This window comes from Chionomys nivalis, chromosome 11, assembly GCF_950005125.1.
Source record: "Chionomys nivalis chromosome 11, mChiNiv1.1, whole genome shotgun sequence".
NCBI lineage: Eukaryota > Metazoa > Chordata > Mammalia > Rodentia > Cricetidae > Chionomys > Chionomys nivalis.
In genome coordinates, this window is record NC_080096.1 from 70,376,606 (window position 1) to 70,398,495 (window position 21,890).

Genomic DNA, 21,890 nt, shown 5'->3' on the forward strand with positions numbered 1-21,890 from the left:
TGATACTCTTCAGAAAAATTACATATAAAATATACTCATTGTATTAGTTACTTCTCTAATGCAGCCTGAGCATTTACTTGGGTTTGCTTGCCCTCTACAAGCAAAACTGTCTACCATCACTTTCCCAAGCATTAAATCCATCACTTCCAAGTTGCCTCCTCATTTGGCAAGAGTCACCATTTTCAGTAGAGCCAATGCTGAGATTATGCAGTATTTAAAGTATCCTTGAAATACTCAGTCCATGGTTTTGCCGCCAGGATTTCTTTCTGTTGTTTTTGTCATATTTGCAGATTTAGTCGATATATACTTTCTGTATATTGTTGGCCAAGGCCCAGGTTTTCTGAGCCATACCACTCCCGGAATCTGCCATGGCCGAGGTACCGGAGAAGTTGTTGCCTCCACCACCAAGATGCAACTTGGGCCTCCACATGGAGGCTTTGCACCTTCCCCACCATCAGTACACACACACTAGTCTCTCAAGACACCCATGACACTCGAGAAGGCCTACTTCTTAAGAGTATATTCTGTTCTCTCAAGGATCCCAGTTCAATTTTTACCACCCATTTCAGGCAGTTAACAACTGACTGTAATTCCAACTTCAGGGAATCTAACACCTTCCTTCTGGCTCGTGGAATACCTGAATGCTTGGTGCCAACATGCACACATACTAGTGCATGTGCAAAAACATAAAAAGCATGTTTAAAGAATGAACAAATAAGCTGGGTAGTGATGGCACACACCTTTAATCCCAGTACTCAGGAGGCAAAGAAAGGTGAATGTCTATAAGCTCTAGGCCAGCCTGGACTATAGAGCAAGCTCCACAACAGCCTAGGTTTCATAGAGAAACCCTTTCTTGGGAGGCGGGGGTTGGGAAGACAGGAACTGTCAATGAGAAACTCTGCACTGTGTAATAGTAATAATAGCAAAGGTTTTCTGAGGATAAGACGTCACTCAGGCTCCATCGTGTAAAAATACAAGTTCACTTGGAAAGAGAGTGCCTAAGCTGAAAATGAGAATGAAGGAGTTCCTGATCTAATGCAATTTCCTTGAACACTGTTTTGCAACCTCATCATACAAAGGCCTGATGCAACTGTGTACCAAAGAAGACTATAATACCAGATGGCAGGATAACCTGGCACCACTGTTCTTGTGGTATTGATCATACAGGTCTGAAAACCACCAGGTGTGAGGAGATCAGGAAGGCTTATGACTAGGTCACAGAAAGTCACTGAGGCATAGCAATATGTAACTGGGTCAGATTTTTACCCAGCAAGGAAGGACTAACCATAAGGGTGTAAGAAAACCAAAACAAAAAACTTATGCTGCAATAGTGTCTCCAGGAAATTACCAATGCCAAGATCATGGGATATTTTTAATCAAAATAATTTATTAGTGGCTTGACATCTCTATTCTAAAAGTATCCTTAACTTTTTTATTCTGATAAAATGAACCAGATTGATTATTTTCCTAACTTGGTTTGCAGGATTTACGTACAAAGAAAAAAATAAAACAACATACTGAAAGTTAAACACAGAGGAATTTATTACTTAGCATTTTAGAACACCAGTCTCCTAAACATATGTGTTTTATTGAGTTTACTTTATTATGCAAAATACCTAGGCTAAGTTGATAAAAGAAAAGCAGATAGTCACTAGGAGGAAGCCTACATTTACAGAGAATAAAAAACATGAGCACATCAATAATAGTATCTGAAATCAAAGGAAACAAATGAAAAGTAGACATTGGCAATTTATAGAAAGAAAAGAAACACTATAACTGAGAACTATATAGTTATCTCCTCTGAATTGATACATTCCTTCTGGGGGGGGGGGGGAGGGAGCAGGGAAGCTGATAAAAAGAAGCAATCCAATTTATAAAGCACAGTAAACTGGCACAAGTTTCCCCCAAAGTTACCAAAGCAGTAACTGATTGTTAGGGAGAAAAAAAAGAAATGTTTCTTACTGTCCCAGTTGCCCCCAAGTTAGACAAGAATCTGTAAGGATGAAGCCTTCATTAGTGAATTGTCTCCCTAATGCTGGGATAAGTTGGGTGACACAGCTGCCTTTGAATGGCACATACAACTGTAGATAACTTGAAGAAAATCACTGGTTCACTAAGCTGGTCGGAGGTGAAATGATTTATATGGTCTGTCCTCGTACCAGGTAGGGAGTCATACCTATAACCTCAACACGCAAGAGGTAAAGGCCTGAAATCAAGAGTTCAAGGTTATTCTCAACTATATAGGTAGTTCAAGGCAGCCTGGAATATATAAGACTTTGGCTCAGAATAAATAAATGAATACTTAATTAAATAAAATTAGTACAGGACCATTTCAAAGATCACACATTTCTAACTCTTCATTGAATACATTCTCATGTCAGGGAGACAAATCCAATTCAGAAAATGAGGGCAAGTTCCTACAGATACATGAGCATATGATTCTTTTATGTAGAGCTCTGTCAGAAATTTTAAGAAAAAAATAATTGGTGTGTTAGAATTCCTGACATTAATCTTGTTGAAGCTTGGACAGCAAACCTTTATTAATCAAATCTATCCAAACTTATTTAGCAAAGATCTTCTGTATTTCAATCCTGGCTATTATTACTGACCTTATATATGAATGACCAATGTTCATTCTAATTCTCAAAGAATTAATTGAATTAAAATATGTCAACATGATTTATTAAGACTAAAGGACATCAGAATCATGAGCAGTAAATTACAATAGACACAGAATGAGGCACTTATGATGATAGTTGAATGCAATAAGCAGGCCCAGGTATAGGAGACCCGAAGTATCTTCATAAGCTACTGAGAAAAAAAGGAAGGTAAAACAGTGGGGGAACTGTTTCACAGAAGGTGAAAACTGGAGAGAACGTGCTTGCTTTAAATGAGCTGTCTCCTCCTTTACCTATTGTAATGTCAAGGCTGTTTTCAGGTTTTGCATCATGTTATTCCATGAATATTTTAATCTAGTACACATTTAATAAATAGTATCACATTTTAGTATTAGAATATAGTATTTTAGTTTAGAATATAGTGTTACATTTTAACAACACAAACTAGAAAAGTAATACTTTAAATATAACATTATATAGGAAGCGGGAGAGATAAAACCAATTTGAGAGTCACCAGGGAAAACGGAAGCAGAGACAGCATTAACTTCCAGAAAAGAAGACAAATGAAAAATGAATTTCAGGTAACAAAATTAAAATCAAATAAAAATAAATCAAGCTTTTGTGTCCACAGATAAAAATCCTAGCCACACAGACCTGAATACCTGAGTATGATCCCAAAACCCATTGTGAAAAGAGTGAACCTATTCACAAAAGTTATTCTGATATCTACACACATGTTTACACTTCAAACACACAAATATTAAAGACATAAATATGCCTACATACATATACATAAACATATATATGTAGATCATATACAGCACACATGAACACATATACTCACATATACATACAAACACAGAAGTTACACACACTCATAGATGTACTCAAACCCACACAATTTTAATAATTAAAATATACTTCTGCTTTGTAACTATGTTTAGAAAGAATATTCTTTTTTAAATCCTGAATTGCATGTTTGCTTTTGCTGTTATGTACTAAATGCTTAGTATCTATTTATATTCAAGAATCTATATTAAGACTCTGTAGATTACATCAGTGACTATGCTGATTAAATATTAAAATATCTCATTATTTTTATTTTCAAATTGATGATTCCACAGTAGTGTGTATCACACAGTGTCTCATTATGAACATTAGTCTTCTTAGTCCTTTAGAACGAGTGAGCTCCCCTCATAGTTCTTTTCCTAATCTGAGAAAGTCTTGGAGCATATTATTGGTCTTTCTTTGCTATGCTGAATAGATGGTTCTCAGTTATGTAAAAAATATTTACTATCATTTATTGCCTGTAGATTTTATTAAATGAAAATTTCATTGGCTACTTACCAAATGTTTGCATCATCATATTGAACTGTTATCTTTTGGGAATGGCTATAATTTATTTATGGATCTCTCCCAATCTGCTCACGCCTTTGATCCTTAGGTGTGAGGCACTGTATGAAAACAGCACATACAGACACAGACAATAAAATAAAACAATGTACTGTGGGAGCTACAGGTAAGAAATGGCAGCGCATGCACTTTTGTCGCAGCCCTCATTTTCCCATAGACCATGAAGCTTAAGTTTGAAGGGCTTCAGTAGAAAGGCTAACTGGAAATTTGTGTCTCGTTTGTGGAAAAGTTTTGGTATGACAGAATATGGTCAGCACTGGCTTGATTCTCCTGAGGCTTTTTTTTTTTTCTTAAATTTCTAAAATAGGAAAGTGAGGAGAGCAGCCTGGCTGGGTACATGAAGTGGGTTTAGTAATAAAGTGGGAATACTTCATTTAGCCTGCCTAGGTTTAAATGCTGACATTATCTTTGAACTCAGTAACTGCATTTCCTATTTATCTTTGTACATAACTGTATCGGTTACTTAGTTATTAAATATGAACTTAAGCTACAACTGCACAACACAAAATATGTAATACTTTAAAAAATATAGAACTTGAATCTGTTGATGTAGTTTAATAGTAGTTGACCTCTCTTCTCTCGTCTAGTATGACCAAGGTCATGGATTTGAGCCCACACAAGGAAAGAGGGGAGGGAGAGGAGAGACCTGTTCAATGAAAATGTAAGACATTCCAGATTTACTTTCCTTTGCATACATTAACAGCAGGTAAATATTATTAGACCAATGCTTTATGACACAGTGTAAAGTGCAAATGGCACACACCTGTAAAATCCAGTTACCACAGTTCTGATGCAGTAGAATAGCTTCAACCCAAGGCTTCTGGATTGATTGTAATGCATAACGTTAAACAGGTGCCACACTATGTTCGGTATCAGCACAAGTACTGGCTAGTCTTAGGTCAACTTGACAGAATTATCTGAAATCAGGGAACCTCAACTGAGAAGATGCCGCCACAAGATCCAACTGTAAGGCATTTTCTTTATTAGTGACTGATGGTAGAGGGCCCAGATTACTGTGGGTGGTTACGTCTCTTGACTGGTGGTCTTAGGTTTTATATATACACACACACACATAAAATATTTTTTATAACTATACATATTTAAAAAAAAAAAACACCCTGAGCAAGCCAGTAAGCAGCACTCCTACATGGCCTCTGCATCAGCTCCGGCCTCCAGATTTCGTCTCTATGTGAGTTCCTGCACTTGTTGTCTTTGATAATGAACAGTTACATAGAAGTGTAAGTACTCCTCAACAAGTTGCTTTGATCATGATGTTTCATCACAGCAATAGTAACCCTAACTAATAGAGCATGGCTAAATCTCCCAGAAGCAGAAAATTACCAAGATGCCTAAGGAGATTTGAACTGTACCAGCTAAAAAGGAAATGGAACAAATAAAAAAAGAAACTTTAAAATATGATATCGAAGTTTTCTGTCCAAAACTGAAGACTTCATTGGAAGACTGCTAATTAACTAAAATTGTCTGTTTCATTTAAAAAAAAAAAAAAAGACAGAATCTAAAATAGAATGAATCCGTACCCTGGTGTTTACATCCTTCTTATTTAAAATCATTTGCAGTCTGTATTTCAATATTCAAGTCTCTGACATATTATATATGACATAAAATTACTGCAAATCAAATCAAATCAAAACAACATCATTACGAGTCATAGCAAGTTTCTCACTCTACACACACTGTAAAAAGCACTCAATTTCTGAGGAGTAGGTAAGACATAATTGTCCCCGAAAAATTCAGTACAGTAAATAACTCTTTCTCTTTAAGGAGATCACACTACTTCCAGCTGCCACATCATAAAAACAAAATACTTTCACAAATGTCTTTGAACACTCAATCTTAAATCTAAGTCAAAGATTTATTTAATAGCTACCAGTTTTTTATGTGAAACTAATAAATACATAATAATAAACTTATATATCAAATCCAGTCTCCAAATAACTACATTTCATCCTGCTACATAAAAGGATAAAACCAAAACCTGCAAGCTAGCCCTTTCATAGCCAGGATCCAAGCCTGTGAATAGCACTGCAGCTACACAGATATAATAACCATGGGCTCCACTTTTCCACAAAGGAATGTTACAAATGTAATGTGTAATTCAAATATACAGAGATGTTTGGCTTCAATTGCTATCAGGGGGATAATAGCATTATTATTCTATATTTACTCTGATGTTTAAAGCAATGAAGGTTCCCAAAATAAGTCAACAGTACATTCTATCTACTACCATTAAGCTTGTACATGGCAGTTATTAAAAGTTCTTCAGGGATGCTCCCTAAAGACAGAGAAAATGTATTGATCCTTGGGGTGATGTCACATGAAATAGAAAAAGTTAACTCTTGGTGTCCTTTACTCAAGGGTGACCCTGATTTATTCTGAAGAGTTTTTGGTCTTCTGTATTAATCTAAAAGAGAAGTCTAAGCTAAGAGAGTCTGATTAATCCTAGTAGCCATGAACAAAGGCCATTCTCTTTATATACCAAATTGCACAGGAAATATGGTAAGAACAAAGAGTGCAGACCTTGTCTTCATCATCTTTTATTGGAATTTCAAAAGGTAGAAAATTGTTTTCCTGGCCCTAATAACTCTACCATATGTTTTTTTCCAACATATGTAAGGGGAAGAGATGCTTCTTTAAACAACTGACCGCTTCTAATGAAAGGTCTTAGACCAGCTCACCATAGCTCATAGACAAATACTTTGTTCGGAGTCAAGGAAATGCAAGAACACAATAAAAAATTAAGGAACACAATATATTGGGGTATTCCAAACCATAACACTGCAGGGAACCAAGTATGTTTTTCTTAGATGGCAGATAATTCTGAACAGGATGAGCATACGATATATGAGCCTAACATGTACATAGTGATAAATTATCTGAAAACAATTAGCTTGGTTTCAGTTTTGTGAAAGATTGATTTGTAAGAGCAAGATCTGAACAGTATTTCTCAGAACGATCATTCCCACATATTCCTCCAACAATATACAGCCCAGGAATTCTTTCAGAGAAGACTCTTTGAGTATTCCCCCGCCAAGAAAAAAGCTTAAGACTACAAGGAGCTGAGTATATTTTATAAAAATCATCTTAGATTAGTAAAATCAGGACAAACTATATAAACACCTTCTCAGGTAGCATAACCCTGTTGAATACAAGGGTCTGATGCTCTGGAGCTCCTTGTAATACTTTATAAGTCAAGGATGTGTAGGTAAGAATATTAGGAACCTCTTAGAAACAATGATGATCATACTAAGTTGCTATGAGATCTGGAGCTGGAAAGAAATGTGAGTTTTAAACCAATACATGAAAAAGAACATCTTTGACTAAGAAACAAGCTCTGAAATAGCCTTCAAATCCAAAAATTTAGTTGAAGATATCAAACTCCAAAAACGTGTACCAATTTGGAAGAGGCATTGAGTTTGATACTAATCATGGTATGGGATCTCTAATCAATCAAAACTGATCATAAGAACAAAGCTTTATGGGCCACTATGTTTCAGCTGAAACCTGTAACCCACGCATTACAAAATATCATCAGAAACCACCACACCATTAGAAGGTTAAGGTAAGCATGCAATGCCAAATATTCTCACCTGTGGTTTCCGGACCAGCACCAACATGAAAAGAACAAGCACAGTCTCAGTAAATAGAGGTTCTCTCTGTCAACTAGTCCCCTAAAGTAGTGACAGTTTTCTCTACCAAACAAGCCTGATAGCTTATAATCAAAGATCTCCTAACAGAGAAAATGGTAAGGTATTCTAATCAGTTTTGTTTTCATTAAAAATAGCATTTTGTAATAACTCTTTTCTGAGACAAATGAGAAATTTGGAATAATGTGAATTATTTCATAGCATATGGTTGAATGACTTTGTATATGTCTATAGCACGAAGAAGATGTACAGTACACAGGTTCTGCAGTATCTCCAACAGAGACTTTATCAAGCACTTTTGCACTTGTCTGTCTGTGAAAAGCAGAAGTTTGTTTACAATAAATAAAAACCTCCACTCATCTACATTTACAAATCATGTAATATACGATTTAGAATGAATTCAAAAAAGCAAAAAATAAGACTAACAAATAGGGCATCCACAAAGCTAAAAGTCTGCTTACCACAATCCATAACTTACACATACATTATATCAGTCATGGACAAAACAGATAAATTTGTTCCCAATACACATTACTCAAATGGTTAACATATGTGTGTGTGTGATATAAATTTATAAGGTTATCTACCTTAAAAACTAGAGATAAAAAACAACTAAAGTCTAGAAGATAATCACATCACACATTACTATAAGAAAAATAATTAACTAAGAATGGAAATGGTAATGCTAAGAGTTCATAAGCTACTGAAACATTCAAAATCTTCCATTAAAAGGATAAGTTTGCCGGGCGATGGTGGCGCACACCTTTTAATCCCAGCACTCGGGAGGCAGAGGCAGGCGGATCTCTGTGAGTTCGTGACCAGCCTGGTTTACAGAGCTAGTTCCAGGACAGGCTCCAAAGCCACAGAGAAACCCTGTCTCGAAAAACAAAAACAAAAACAACAACAACAAAAAGGATAAGTTTAGATAAGTTTATGATTTTAAGCTGGTAACACCATTACTTATGCAAAGTAGATTCTCAATCAGCCTATCGTTTGCTAATTTGTACTATGGATGGGAGGAAGATAGTTAGGCTCCCTAAATTCATTAAAGATGTCTCTTCCAAATTCCTAATATCTGTAAATGTATTGTCTTATATTAAAAAAATGGAAACTTAAACATTGCCTGTTCTAAAATAATGATATGGAAAAGTCTGAGAACGGTCTGTAGAAAAAATAAAATCCTACTCAGTGCCTATCAATCAGCAAAGAAAAAGGATCTTACTCTCTCTTTTTATGTGTATAAATGATATACTTTATACAATACGAATGTTCAAAATAAAAAATTGTGGTTTGTGTTTTTTAAAAGAAAACAATCTTTCTAAATTTTATATACCAATCCCAGTTTCCACTCCCTCCTTTCCTTCCATTCCCTCTTCCTTCCCCCTCCTCCACCCCAACTCCCATCCACTCCTCAGAGTGGGTAAGGCACATTGCTTTGAGAAAGGACCAAGACTCTCCCCGCTACTATATCTCGGCTGAGCAAGGTATCCATCCAAAGAGAATGGGTTCCAAAAAGCCAGTACAAGCAGTGGTGTCTGGCGCCACTACCAGCGGTCCTGCAGTCTCCCCCAGCCATACACCTCTCATCCACATTACTCTTACAACTCTATGGTAGTAAATTTAGCTAGCAACCTGTGCTGTTTTGAATGAGCTCTATAGTCCCACATATTTGAATGCTTGGTCTCCATTTGGTAGGAGCATTTAGGAATGATTAAGAGGTCTGTCACTGGAGAAGGGCACTGTGGTTTCAAAAGTCCACTCTATTTCCAGTTAACACTCTGTCTCTCCCCCCACATCTCGCTCTCTGTCTTTCCCCCCCAAACCCCACACCCTTTCTTTTTTCTCATATAAGCTCAACTACAGCTCTACTACCATGCCTGCTCGTGATGACCATGGACTCGTACTCTAAAACACAAAGCAAGCAAGCCCCCAATTAAATGATTTCTTTTATAACTTGCCTTGGTCATAGTGTCTCTTTGTTCTTTGTTAATTTTTCTTTTAAATTTTGAGCTAATAGTTAGTTACATTTCTCCTTTCCCTTTCCTACCTCCAAACCCTTCCATACTCTACCAACTCTCCTTCAAATTCATGCCTTCCTTTTTGATTATTATTATTGCATGAATGTGTGTGTACACATATGTATGTGTGTATTACTAAATATAACCGGCTCAGTCTGTATAATATTACTTGTACATATGTTTCCAATTGATATGCTCTTCCCTAGGGAACGACACCTCTCCCAATCCCAGCTTTTCTTTGTAGCCTATAGTATTTTATGGAGGCAAGACCTCATGGGCTTTCCCCACTCCACTTTGTCATGTTCATTTGTGTTGTCTTTGTCAAGTACATGTTTGGGCAGTCATGTTGGTCAGACTATGGGGTGGGGTTAGCTAGGAGACACATCTTACTTCATAGCAATAGAAACAAAATTGAGATGCAACCTAAACAAGGGAAGGTGGGGAAAACCTGCTTGTTCCCACAGTTTGCAATAACAAACCTAGTCTATAAAACAACTTGACTGAGAGACACCGGCGCACAGGCAGGCCCAGGCAGCGGAAACACCGGCGTGCAGTTACCCTGATACCAAAACCAGACAAAGACCCAACCAAGAAAGAGAATTACAGGCCTATATCACTCATGAACATCGACGCAAAAATTCTCAATAAAATACTGGCAAACCAAATCCAAGAACACATTAAAAAATTATCCATTATGATCAAGTAGGCTTCATCCCAGAGATGCAGGGCTGGATCAACATACACAAATCTATCAATGTAATCCACCATATAAATAAACTGAAAGAAAAAGACCATATGATCATTTCATTAGATGCTGAAAAAGCATTCGACAAAATTCAACACCCCTTTATGATAAAGGTCTTGGAGAGATTAGGGATACAAGAGTCATACCTAAATATAATAAAAGCTATTTACAGCAAGCCGTCAGCTAACAGTAAATTAAACGGAGAAAAACTCAAAGCCATCCCACTAAAATCAGGAACACGACAAGGATGTCCACTCTCTCCATACCTCTTCAATATAGTGCTTGAAGTTCTAGCAATAGCAAGAAGACAACATAAGGGGATCAAGGGGAGTAGTATTGGAAAGGAAGAAGTTAAGCTTTCGTTATTTGCAGATGATATGATAGTATACATAAGCGACCCCAAAAACTATACCAAAGAACTCCTACAGCTGATAAACACCTTTGGTAATGTGGCAGGATACAAGATCAACTCCAAAAACCTTCCTATACACTAAGGATAAGAAAGCAAAGAGGGAAATCAGAGAAGCATCACCTTTCACAATAGCCACAAATAGCATAAAATATCTTGGGGTAACTCTGACCAAGGAAGTGAAAGATCTATTTGACAAGAACGTTAAGTCTTTAAAAAAAGAAATTGAAGAGGACACCAGAAAATGGAAGGATCTTCCTTGCTCTTGGATTGGGAGTATCAACATAATAAAAATGGCAATTCTACCAAAAGCAATCTATAAATTCAATGCAATCCCCATCAAAATCCCATCAAAATTCTTCACAGATCTGAAGAAGACAATAATCAACTTTATATGGAAAAAAAAAACCCCAGGATAGCCAAAACAATCTTATACAATAAAGGATCTTCTGGAGGCATTACCATCCCTGACTTCAAACTCTATTACAGAGCTACAGTATTGAAAACAGCTTGGTATTGGCATAAAAACAGAGAAGTCAACCAATGGAATCGAATAGAAGACCCTGACTTTAGCCCACAAACCTATGAACACCTGATTTTCGATAAAGGAGCTAAAAGTATACAATGGAAAAAAGAGAGCATCTTCAACAAATTGTGCTGGCAAAACTGGATGTCAATGTGTAGAAGAATGGAAATAGATCCATATCTATCACCATGCTCAAAACTCAAGTCCAAATGGTTTAAAGACCTCAATATCAGTCTGAACACACTGAACCTGATAGAAGAGAAAGTGGGAAGTACTCTACAACACATGGGCACAGGAGACCACTTCCTACGTATAACCCCAGCAGCACAGACACTAAGGGCATCATTGAATAAATGGGACCTCCTGAGACTGAGAAGCTGCTGTAAAGCAAAGGACACTGTCACTAAGACAAAAAGGCAACCCACTGACTGGGAGAAGATCTTCACCAACCCCACAACTGACAAAGGTCTGATCTCCAAAATATATAAAGAACTCAAGAAACTAGACCGTAAAAGGTTAATCAATCCAATTATAAAATGGGGCACTGAGCTGAACAGAGAATTCTCAACAGAAGAAGTTCAAATGGCCAAAAGACACTTAAGATCATGTGCAACTCCTTAGCGATCAGGGAAATGCAAATCAAGACAACATTAAGATACCATCTTACGCCTGTCAGAATGGCTAAAATCAAAAACACCAATGATAGCCTTTGCTGGAGAGGTTGTGGAGAAAGGGGTACACTCATCCATTGCTGGTGGGAATGCAAACTTGTGCAACCACTTTGGAAAGCAGTGTGGCGGTTTCTCAGGAAATTAGGGATCAATATACCCCTGGACCCAGCAATACCACTCTTGGGAATATACCCAAGAGATGCCCTATCATACAACAAAAGTATATGCTCAACTATGTTCATAGCAGCATTGTTTGTAATAGCCACAACCTGGAAACAACCTAGATGCCCTTCAATGGAAGAATGGATGAAGAAAGTATGGAATATATACATATTAGAGTACTACTCAGCAGTAAAAAACAATGACTTCTTGAATTTTGCATGCAAATGGACGGAAATAGAAAACACTATGCTGAGTGAGGTAACCCAGACCCAAAAAGAGGAACATGGGATGTATTCACTCATATTTGGTTTCTAGCCATAAATAAAGGACATTGAATCTATAATTCGTGATCCCGGAGAAGCTAAATAAGAAGGTGAACCCAAAGAAAAACATATAAGCATCCTCCTGAATATTAACCTTCATCACGCGATGAAAAGAGACAGAGACAGAGACCCACATTGGAGCACCGGACTGAAATCCTAAGGTCCAAATCAGGAGCAGAAGGAGAGAGAGGACGAGCAAGGAACTCAGGACCATGAGGGGTGCACCCACACACTGAGACAATGGGGATGTTCTATCGGGAACTCACCAAGGCCAGGTGGCCTCGGTCTGAAAAAGCATGGGATAAAACCGGACTCACTGAACATAGCGGACAATGAGGACTACTGAGAACTCAAGAACAATGGCAATGGGTTTTTGATACTACTGCACGTATTGGCTTTGTGGAAGCCTAGGCCTTTTGGATGCTCACCTTACTAGACCTGGATGGAGGTAGGTGGTCCTTGGACTTCCCGCAGGACAGGGAACCCTGATTGCTCTTTGGGCTGATGAGGGAGGGAGACTTGATCGGGGGAGGAGGAGGGAAATGGGAGGCAGTGGCGGGGAAGAGGCAGAAATCTTTAAGAAAACAATAAATCAATAAAAAAAATAAAATAAAACAACTTGACTTTTTGCTGGTGAGGCCAATGTTGAGTCTCTAACCTACTAAACTGTACGAAGATAAAGAGATGATATTTCTAAGCATCAACACATGGTACTTTAACAAACCTGCAATAGAAAACTAAAGTAGGCAGAGTTATACCTGAGAAGGGTAAAGAAAGGGGTGAGGGAAATGCCTACATAGGACATGTGGAACATTTTAAATTAACTAGCCTAAAGTGTGAATCAATAACTATGTGCCTAGTTAAATAAAATTCCCAAAACTAATAAGTAAAGGTTCACATACATATGTATTCTCCTCCTTAGAGAAAATCATTTTTTTTTTTTGGAAACAGGGTTTCTCTGTAGCTTTGGAGCCTGTCCTGGATCTCACTGTGTAGACCAGGCTGGCCTTCAACTCACAGAGATCCTCCCATCTCTGCTGCCTGAGAACTGGGATTAAAGATGTGCCCTACCACCTCCTGGCCTACAGCAAATTTTTAAAGAAAAAGAGGATCTTTATAATTTTGTTGAAAAATAAATTATTTTCCTAAAGTAATTAAAATATAAATTTATTTTTATTATATACTTATTTTTAATATATACATATATCGTATCAAGCAAGAGCAGGAAGGTTGGACCTCAGATCCATCTCCTTCATAACACTTGAGCCAAATGAGATTCTAACGCAGACCAAGAACCACAATTCCTCACCAGTTACAGTCCACTCTTACTACAAAAATGTGGAAAAATTATTTCATTGCTTATAGCTGTCTACAAGGAAAAAATATCTTATTTTGATCCATATCACAAATTAGTAGGACGAAGTAGTTCAGCTTTGTGCCTTTGCAAACAGCCCCTCAGAAACAGACATTAATCATTTTCTTCAGTGGTGTAGCCACTAGATACTTGCCCATGTTTGATTAAAAAAAAAACCCACCCATTCTCATACAACTGTAATTGAACCATGTAGCTCACAAACTAAACCAGATGACAACCGAAATTTAAAAATAGGAGGGAAACTTGTTAGGAAGAAAAAGGGATTTGGTGGGAGTAGGAAGGGGATGTGAGAGGGTATTGATGACTAAATGATCAAAATGTATATAAAAGGACCTGTCAAAGAATCAAACATCTTAAGAATTTATTTATCCAAATGCTTTCTAAGTTGTCAAAGGCTAGAATGTATATATATCATGGAATCTTCTAAATATGCATAACTTAAGAATAACTTTCCCTAAATTCACAAAATGGTTCTACATACATTGTTCTCAAAATAGAATAAAAACAGTTACTTGTACTATGAAGTAGCTAAGGTAAGGCCCATAAGCTTCTTTTATCTTTTCTCTCACTGACTCTAGGTGAACTTCCTATACTGTGAAACAGTTTCATTAAGACATAACCCTCTACCATTCTGCTTCTCCTGAAAAGCCATAAAAAAGGAAAATTACTATCAATTGTTTGGAAGATGTCCCTGTTTTAATGCCACAAGATGAAAGCAGACTAATTTCATACAAACTGCTCATTGTAGATGGAAATACAAAGTCTATGACTTACAACAAATACAGCTGACAAGAGCTACAAACAGAACTTTATACCAACTTAAATGTTAAGATATACTTTAAAGTATGTTTTACATTACTGAGAAATTCACTTCTTTATTAAAGAAGCTTTGTTAATTTCTTTTCACCACACTCCCTTAGCCACCAAATTTAACTAAGAATTTAACATATTTAACTAATCACTTCCTTTTATAACCTATTTCCTAAACCACTGACTGAACTTTAGCAAGGGAAATACAAATCTATTTAATACACAGTCAATAGGAAATATTGCAAGCAACCCAAGTGGTAGCTTTGAGAGAGAAACTAAGCATCCACAGCAAAAAAATCTCCTCAGAGCAAACTGACCTATAATAATCTCAAAATAGAAAATTTCAGGCATGAATTTTCAGCTCATGGAAAGAAAATATACCTAAACTGAAAAGAAAAAAAGCACTATAGCAAGAGGCACACAGTGTGAATGATGAAAAGAAAGCTGTAGACATTCAACTGAAATACACTATATATGCTTTACTTTTCAGATAAAACTTACCAATTTAGCAACTTTCCCATAGTCAATCCATCTGACAGTAGCAAAATTTGTAGACTCAGCACAATTGAAACCATGATTAAAACCAGCATGATATCCATAAGGAAAAGTGATCATAAACTCTCCAGCCTCCTGGGTGATCTGCAGGGTTTGATGAGACATAATGTTCAATAAGACTTTCCAAATCATGTAACGGTTAGTATACACTTTCATTTTCTATTTTTAAAAAAGCAAAAGAATGTCATGATATCACAACTATTTTAAAATGAGAAAAAGTTGTAGGTGACTAGATGGTTTAGTAGTTAAAAGTGCCTGAAAATTCGAGTTCCATCTTTGGCACCCACAATGCAAAGGGAGATTGTGTGTTGTCCGCAATTACTGGAATTGAATTGACTATGAACACCTCTCCTCATCTGCAGATACAACACATAAAAAGGATCTACTACTGTCATCTATATTCTGTGCTTCTCTATATTACCCCAAACCTCTCCCAGCTGAGATATTTATCATTACTGCTCTTCTCAGATACCCAATATGTTCTTGATGGTAGGCTTAATAATGATATTAAGAATATATTCATGAATGGCAAGAGAATTTTAACACTAGAAGAGACAAACTATGATTTACTAGCCTTGAACACCAACCACAGGTGGCAAAAGAATAAAGGAATAAACAGCATGAAATGAAATCCAGAAGAATAATAGTTGGGAACCAGGCGCCTGTCAATCCTAGAAAAGATAGTAGCTATTCTACAAACTGTTTAAAAAGAAGAAATAAGAAAATGAAGTAAAAATCTATCAAAATCTTAAATGAAGTGAAAGAAAATTTTATCATTTAGTTCTCACTGGCAGAGGATTCTCCTAAAGCATTTGAAATGAAGCCCAAGTAATGTTATGTTTCAACTACTGAACAAAGGGAAATAATTCTCTTAACATTTCAGTTTCTAAAAACGTTGGTAATGGATGAATGTGTGGAAATATGCATCTAAATATTTATCAGGCCCACTATATAAATATAAGAGTGCAGACTGCAACTGTCATCTTAAAGTTGTGATGTTGGTGAATCTGAACAATTTAAGGAAGGTTAGATTATCACATTAAACATACAACCAAAGAATAAAGTTCACATGCCCAGGTCAAATCATAGAAACAATTACAAAATACATAAGTCCTATAGAAACCTCAAGACAAAGAACTTAAAAAAATATTCAACGATCATAAACTTAAAAAATATATATATACATGTAATTTTATAATGACACAAACACTCCACTGAACTCCAAAATAAAGAATAAAAATACATACCTGAACAAAATAACAAAGATAATGTGGGATTTCAAATACAAATTAAATAGAGATAAACACTGAAGAAAACACAAGATTAAATGAAGATGAAATTCAAATACGCAATATCTCAATGAAAATTTTCAGAAGCCTTACAAATAGAATGAAACAAGCAAATGATAGAGTATCAAGACACAAAGTGAAGAATTGTAACAATAAAAAAAGAAAAAGAAAAATTTATAAAGGACAACCTCACAGGATAGGAACATACAGAAAATGTGGCACATATTAAAATACTAAATCCTCAAATTATAGGCATAGAAAAGAAAAAAGAGGGTAGGGGAGTGATACTGGTTTTGCCTCTGTCTCCCAAGTGCTAGGATTAAATGTGTGTACTATCATGACCTGGCAATATTACACCATGTTAGTAAAGAATGGAAAAATACTCCAAGCAAATGGAACTAAGAAGCAAACAGGTTTAGCTAGTCTAATATCTGACAAAAACAGACTTCAATCCAAAATTAAACAAAGTAAACAGGAAGATCACGTCATAGTCATTAAAGAAAGAATCCATCAAGGATAGTACTACTGTAAATCAATATGAACCAAGCACAAAAGCATCCAACTTCATTAAATTACATACTATTAGACCTAAAACATCCATTAATTCTAACAGTAATTATCGGTGGTTCCTATATGCCATTCTCATCAAGTCATGTCAACTAAAACCAAACATAGAAATGATGCATTTAAATGACATCAGAATTCAAAGGGATCTAAAGGATATATAGAACATTCTATAAAACACATTCTTCTTGGGAGCCTATAGAAGTACATCAAGCAGACCTAAAATAAAAAGTTTATAGTATGATGAAAAATATGGGAGCTCTCAAATTAATAACAGAAGAATGTACCTACAGACCCTGAAATAACAAGAACAAATAAAACCAAACCAGTAGGACAATAAAGATTGGGTATGAAATTAATGAAAGACAAAGAGCAAACAAACAAGAATTTGTTCTTTAAACAATAAACAAGATTGACAAAAACTAGCCAGTTAAGCAAAAGAGAGGACTAAAGTAAATAAAATTAGAAATGAACAGAAAGACACTGAGAAAACTCAAGAGTATCATAAGAACATCCCACTAAACTGCAAACTCTGAAAGAAATAAGTTTTAAGATGCATATGACCTTCCAAAGTTAAACTAAAATTTAAAAAAAAATAATTTAAACACACCGATAATAACAAATAAGATAGATCCAGGAATTAAAAATCCTCCAAGTTTTAAAAAGAACCCAGGCCAGATGCACTGAGAATAAAATTCTACCAATATATCCACAGAACTAACAACAATATTCCTCAATTCTCTTGGTAAAATATAAAGGGAAGGAATATTTTCAAATTCTTTAGCATGCCTTGCATTATCCTAATAACAAAACCAAAGATCAAACTAAAAAAGAGCACTAAAGGCCAATTCCCCTTATGACATAAAAGAAAAAAGCTCTCAACTTAAAAAAAATAAATAAATAAAACTCGAAAACTAAAGGACATATCAAAAATGTCACTCACTATGATCAAGTTGGCTTTATCTCAGAAATACAAGGATAGTTCAACATACGTAAATCAATAAACATAATCCATCCTATAATAAGACTGATCAAATGCCTCAGGGTCAACTCATTATACTCATTAAAGGTCTCTGACAAAAATCCATGAGCATCCTTTCATGATAAAAGTCCTAATAGAATATAGGAATACAGGGGATTGATCTCAATATAATAAGGGCAATATACAACAAGACTACAGACAATGTCTCATTAAATGGAAAAGAAAGTCACATCACTTCCACTAAAATCAGGAATAAGACAAGGATAGCCATTCTGTCAACTCCTCTTTAAAATAATGCTTGCAGTCTTCGCTAGAGCAGTAAAATAAGATAAAGACAACAAAAATAGAAAAGGTAGAAAGCAGAAAACTGCTAAAGCCAACAAATATGTTGAGAAAAAATAATCACAAAAATCAGCAGGTAGTAACAAAAATACTGAGAAAAAACTCAGAGAAACAATTCAATCCATAAATATCTAAAAGGAATGAAATAAATTTTAAAATCATAAGCATACATACATACATGTTTATGTGTATGTTGTGTGATATTTAAGATGTATTGCTATGACTGATGTGGGAAAAAAAAAAGAACCTTAAAAAAAAAAAAAAAAGAAGAAGAACCTGAATGGTCAGTAGCTAGCCAGGAGTTATAAGTGGGACTTAGAGGCAGCAAGAGAGAGAACTCTGGGAAGAAGAGAGGTGGCGTTGTCAGCCAGAATAGGAGGTGCAAAATGGAAGAGAGGTAATGCCATACGGCAGAATGTAGATTAATATAAATGGGTTAAATATTATAAGAGCTAGTTGAGAACAAGCCTAAGCTAAGGCCAAACTTTCATAATTAATCAGTTTTCATGGCATTATTTGTGGGCTACTGGTACTGTACAATAAGAAGAACAACCTCATATATAGAAAGATAGGTAGGTAGGTAGGTAGGTAGATAGATAGATAGATAGATAGATAGATAGATAGATAGATAGATAGATATTTAAAGCTAGCTAAGGAGCGAAAAAAACTTATACAATAAAATCTTTAATGAAGAAATTAAGAAGCTATCAGAGGATGAAAAGACCTCTCATGTTCATGAACTGATAGGATTAACAATTATGCTCTCAAAGCAATCACCAGATTCAATGCAATCTCCATCAAAACTTCAATGCAATTCTTCACAGAAATTCAAGATAACAATTGCAAAATATATGCAGAAACATGAAAGACAAGATAATTAAAACAATAAAAACACTGCTAGAAGTATTACCATCACTGATATCAAATTATACTATAGAGTTATAGTAATAAAAACTGTATGGCAATGTCATAAAAACAGACACCTTGATCAATGGAATAAAACTGAGAGCTCAGATATGACCCCATACTCTTACAGTCATGTGATTATTGACAACACATTTATAACCACCTGACAACTGACAAAGAAGCCAAAAGCACACTGCAGGAAAAAAACAAAAACAAAAATAAAACAGCATCTTCAACAGATAGTATTGGTCAAACTGGAGAGCTACATTTAGAAAAATAAAATAAGATAAAAATTTTGGCTCTATACAAATTCAACTCCCCATGTATGAAAGGCTTGCACTACTGAAAGTCTGTATGGATTTAACTCAAAAGGCTAGAAATAGATATACAATATGACCCAGTTACAGAATTACTGGTATATTCCCAATGGATTCTATATCTTACTATAGAGATATTTGCTCCTCCATGTTCATTGCTATGGTATTGACAATAGCTAGAAAAGCAAAGCAACCTAGATACCTAACAACTGGAAAATGTGCTATAATAGAATGCTACTCAGCCATGAAGAAAAACATAATTGTGAAATTCACAGGTAAATGGATGGAACTATGAATAATCATTGAGTGTGGTAATTCCAATCCAAAAGAAAAATACCACATGTTCATTTGTACAAGTAGGTGCTAGATGCTGGCTTTGAATCTTTCGATATTTGTTCAAATTGGAATACTCAAAAAAAAATTGGAACCTACTAACAGTCATAGTAGGAGGGTAGATTTCAAAGGACAGAAAACAGATAGTATGAAGGGGGGAAAGGAGTAACAATATGAAACATTATATTGGGTGGAAGGATGGGAGGTCAGGGTGGCAGAGATAATTAATACTAAATAGCTTTTTAAATGGCATATTATGGTGACTATCTAGATGCTTCCAAAAACAGATGTACATATAAAAAGAGTTTAAATGGAGTTATCCTATAACTAATGAAGGGACAATGCCTCCCCTAGATACAATGATACTCTCAAATAAAAAGCCCAGTGCCAAATAGGGGTTATCTTTTTGAGCTGTTTGTCAGTAAGTTATCCTAAACATTTGCCCTAAACATTACATGATATTGCCATTGTTCTTGATTATCCTCTACTGACTGAGGTAGGCACAACATACTTGACTTATAAAACATGGGGGTGGGGGAAAAAAACCAAGCTGGTACTGATGCAGAAGCTTCATCCATACTGGTTATCCACAGCAATAAAGGGTTGTTAACAACACTACTAGGGAAGAAAACTCATCAACAGTCTTATCAAATTTTGAACCCTGAGAGATACAATAAAAACTGGGCCAGCAAGACAAACTCACATGTGCAATAGGTGTTACAATTGTTACAGTAGCAACCAATCACTATTTGCTTAGCTTTAACCAATCACTATTTGCTTAGATTTAGAGTCCACACTACAAGATGAAAGATATGCTTAGTACCATTAACTGGGTCCACACTTCTTGTTAGGCTAGGTCATAGTCCCCAGGGGAAGACCAATCAGAATTATTTGGATAAATGGCCATAATGATAAACTGTCCCTTGCACAGTTCTATGCTTTATACCTATTGGTTAGTGTATTTCTCAACCTTCAGTCAGAGAAGCTTCTATCTGCGGTAGACAGTGATCTACACTGAGATCCATAACTGGACAGTGTGCAGAGATTAAGAGATTGTGGAATATGCAACACTAACTGAGTGTCTACATCACTCCTCCTCCCCACAAAGCTTGAAAATCGTTATGGAAGTGGGGACAGAAAGGTAAGAACCAGACAAGTAGATATCTGCAGAAAACCAGTATCTGCCAGTCATAATAGCTTCATTTCACACGTGAACTCACAGCAGTTATGACTGTATATACAAAAACTGTACAATTATCAAGCAAGCCATAATTTTAATAAGGATAGAGGAGATCATGCTACTGGCAACTGATATGGTAATGAATGGACGATCAGTGGTTTCTTCTCTTTTAATATATGGCCCTTGAGAAGCTATCTATCCTACACCCATACAGCCACAATACACTAAGTGGACTCTGTGAATTAAAAAATAAATAAATAAAACAAACAAACAAAAACCACAATTAAGTTTGGACGGAAAAATAGTGGGGGAGATAAGGGAAGATCTGGATGTGAGGGTACAGTGAGTGGATTTTATTAAAGCATTATGTATTTATGCATGGAATTCTCTAACAAAATATTATATATACATAAACTCTTCTAAATATATTTTAAAATAAAATACTCAAATAATATTCAAATTAATTATTGATGTTATAGAATATGAGCATAAGCTTCTTTTCACCTATCATAAAAGTGCTTTTAACAATGCAAGACATAGTACTTTTTTGTTGTTTTGTTTTGCTTTTTTTGTTTTTGGTTTTTCGAGACAGGGTTTCTCTGTGGTTTTGGAGCCTGTCCTGGAACTAGCTCTTGTAGACCAGGCTGGTCTCGAACTCACAGAGATCCGCCTGCCTCTGCCTCCCGA

At 35.8% G+C, this 21,890-nt stretch overlaps 1 protein-coding gene across 3 annotated transcripts in view; it reads right to left on the reverse strand.

The window, feature by feature from the left end:
* The window catches only part of Kdm4c (lysine demethylase 4C), a 194,952-nt gene that overhangs the window by 93,083 nt on the left and 79,979 nt on the right, over window positions 1-21,890 (reverse strand). For 2 of the 3 annotated variants that reach the window (XM_057784161.1, XM_057784160.1), the window contains one exon: window positions 15,237-15,374. In XM_057784161.1, coding sequence (XP_057640144.1) covers window positions 15,237-15,374 — 138 coding nt within the window. Of the gene's footprint in view, window positions 1-15,236; window positions 15,375-21,890 lie in introns of those variants that run through there. The other variant, XR_009057981.1, reaches the window with a different exon arrangement.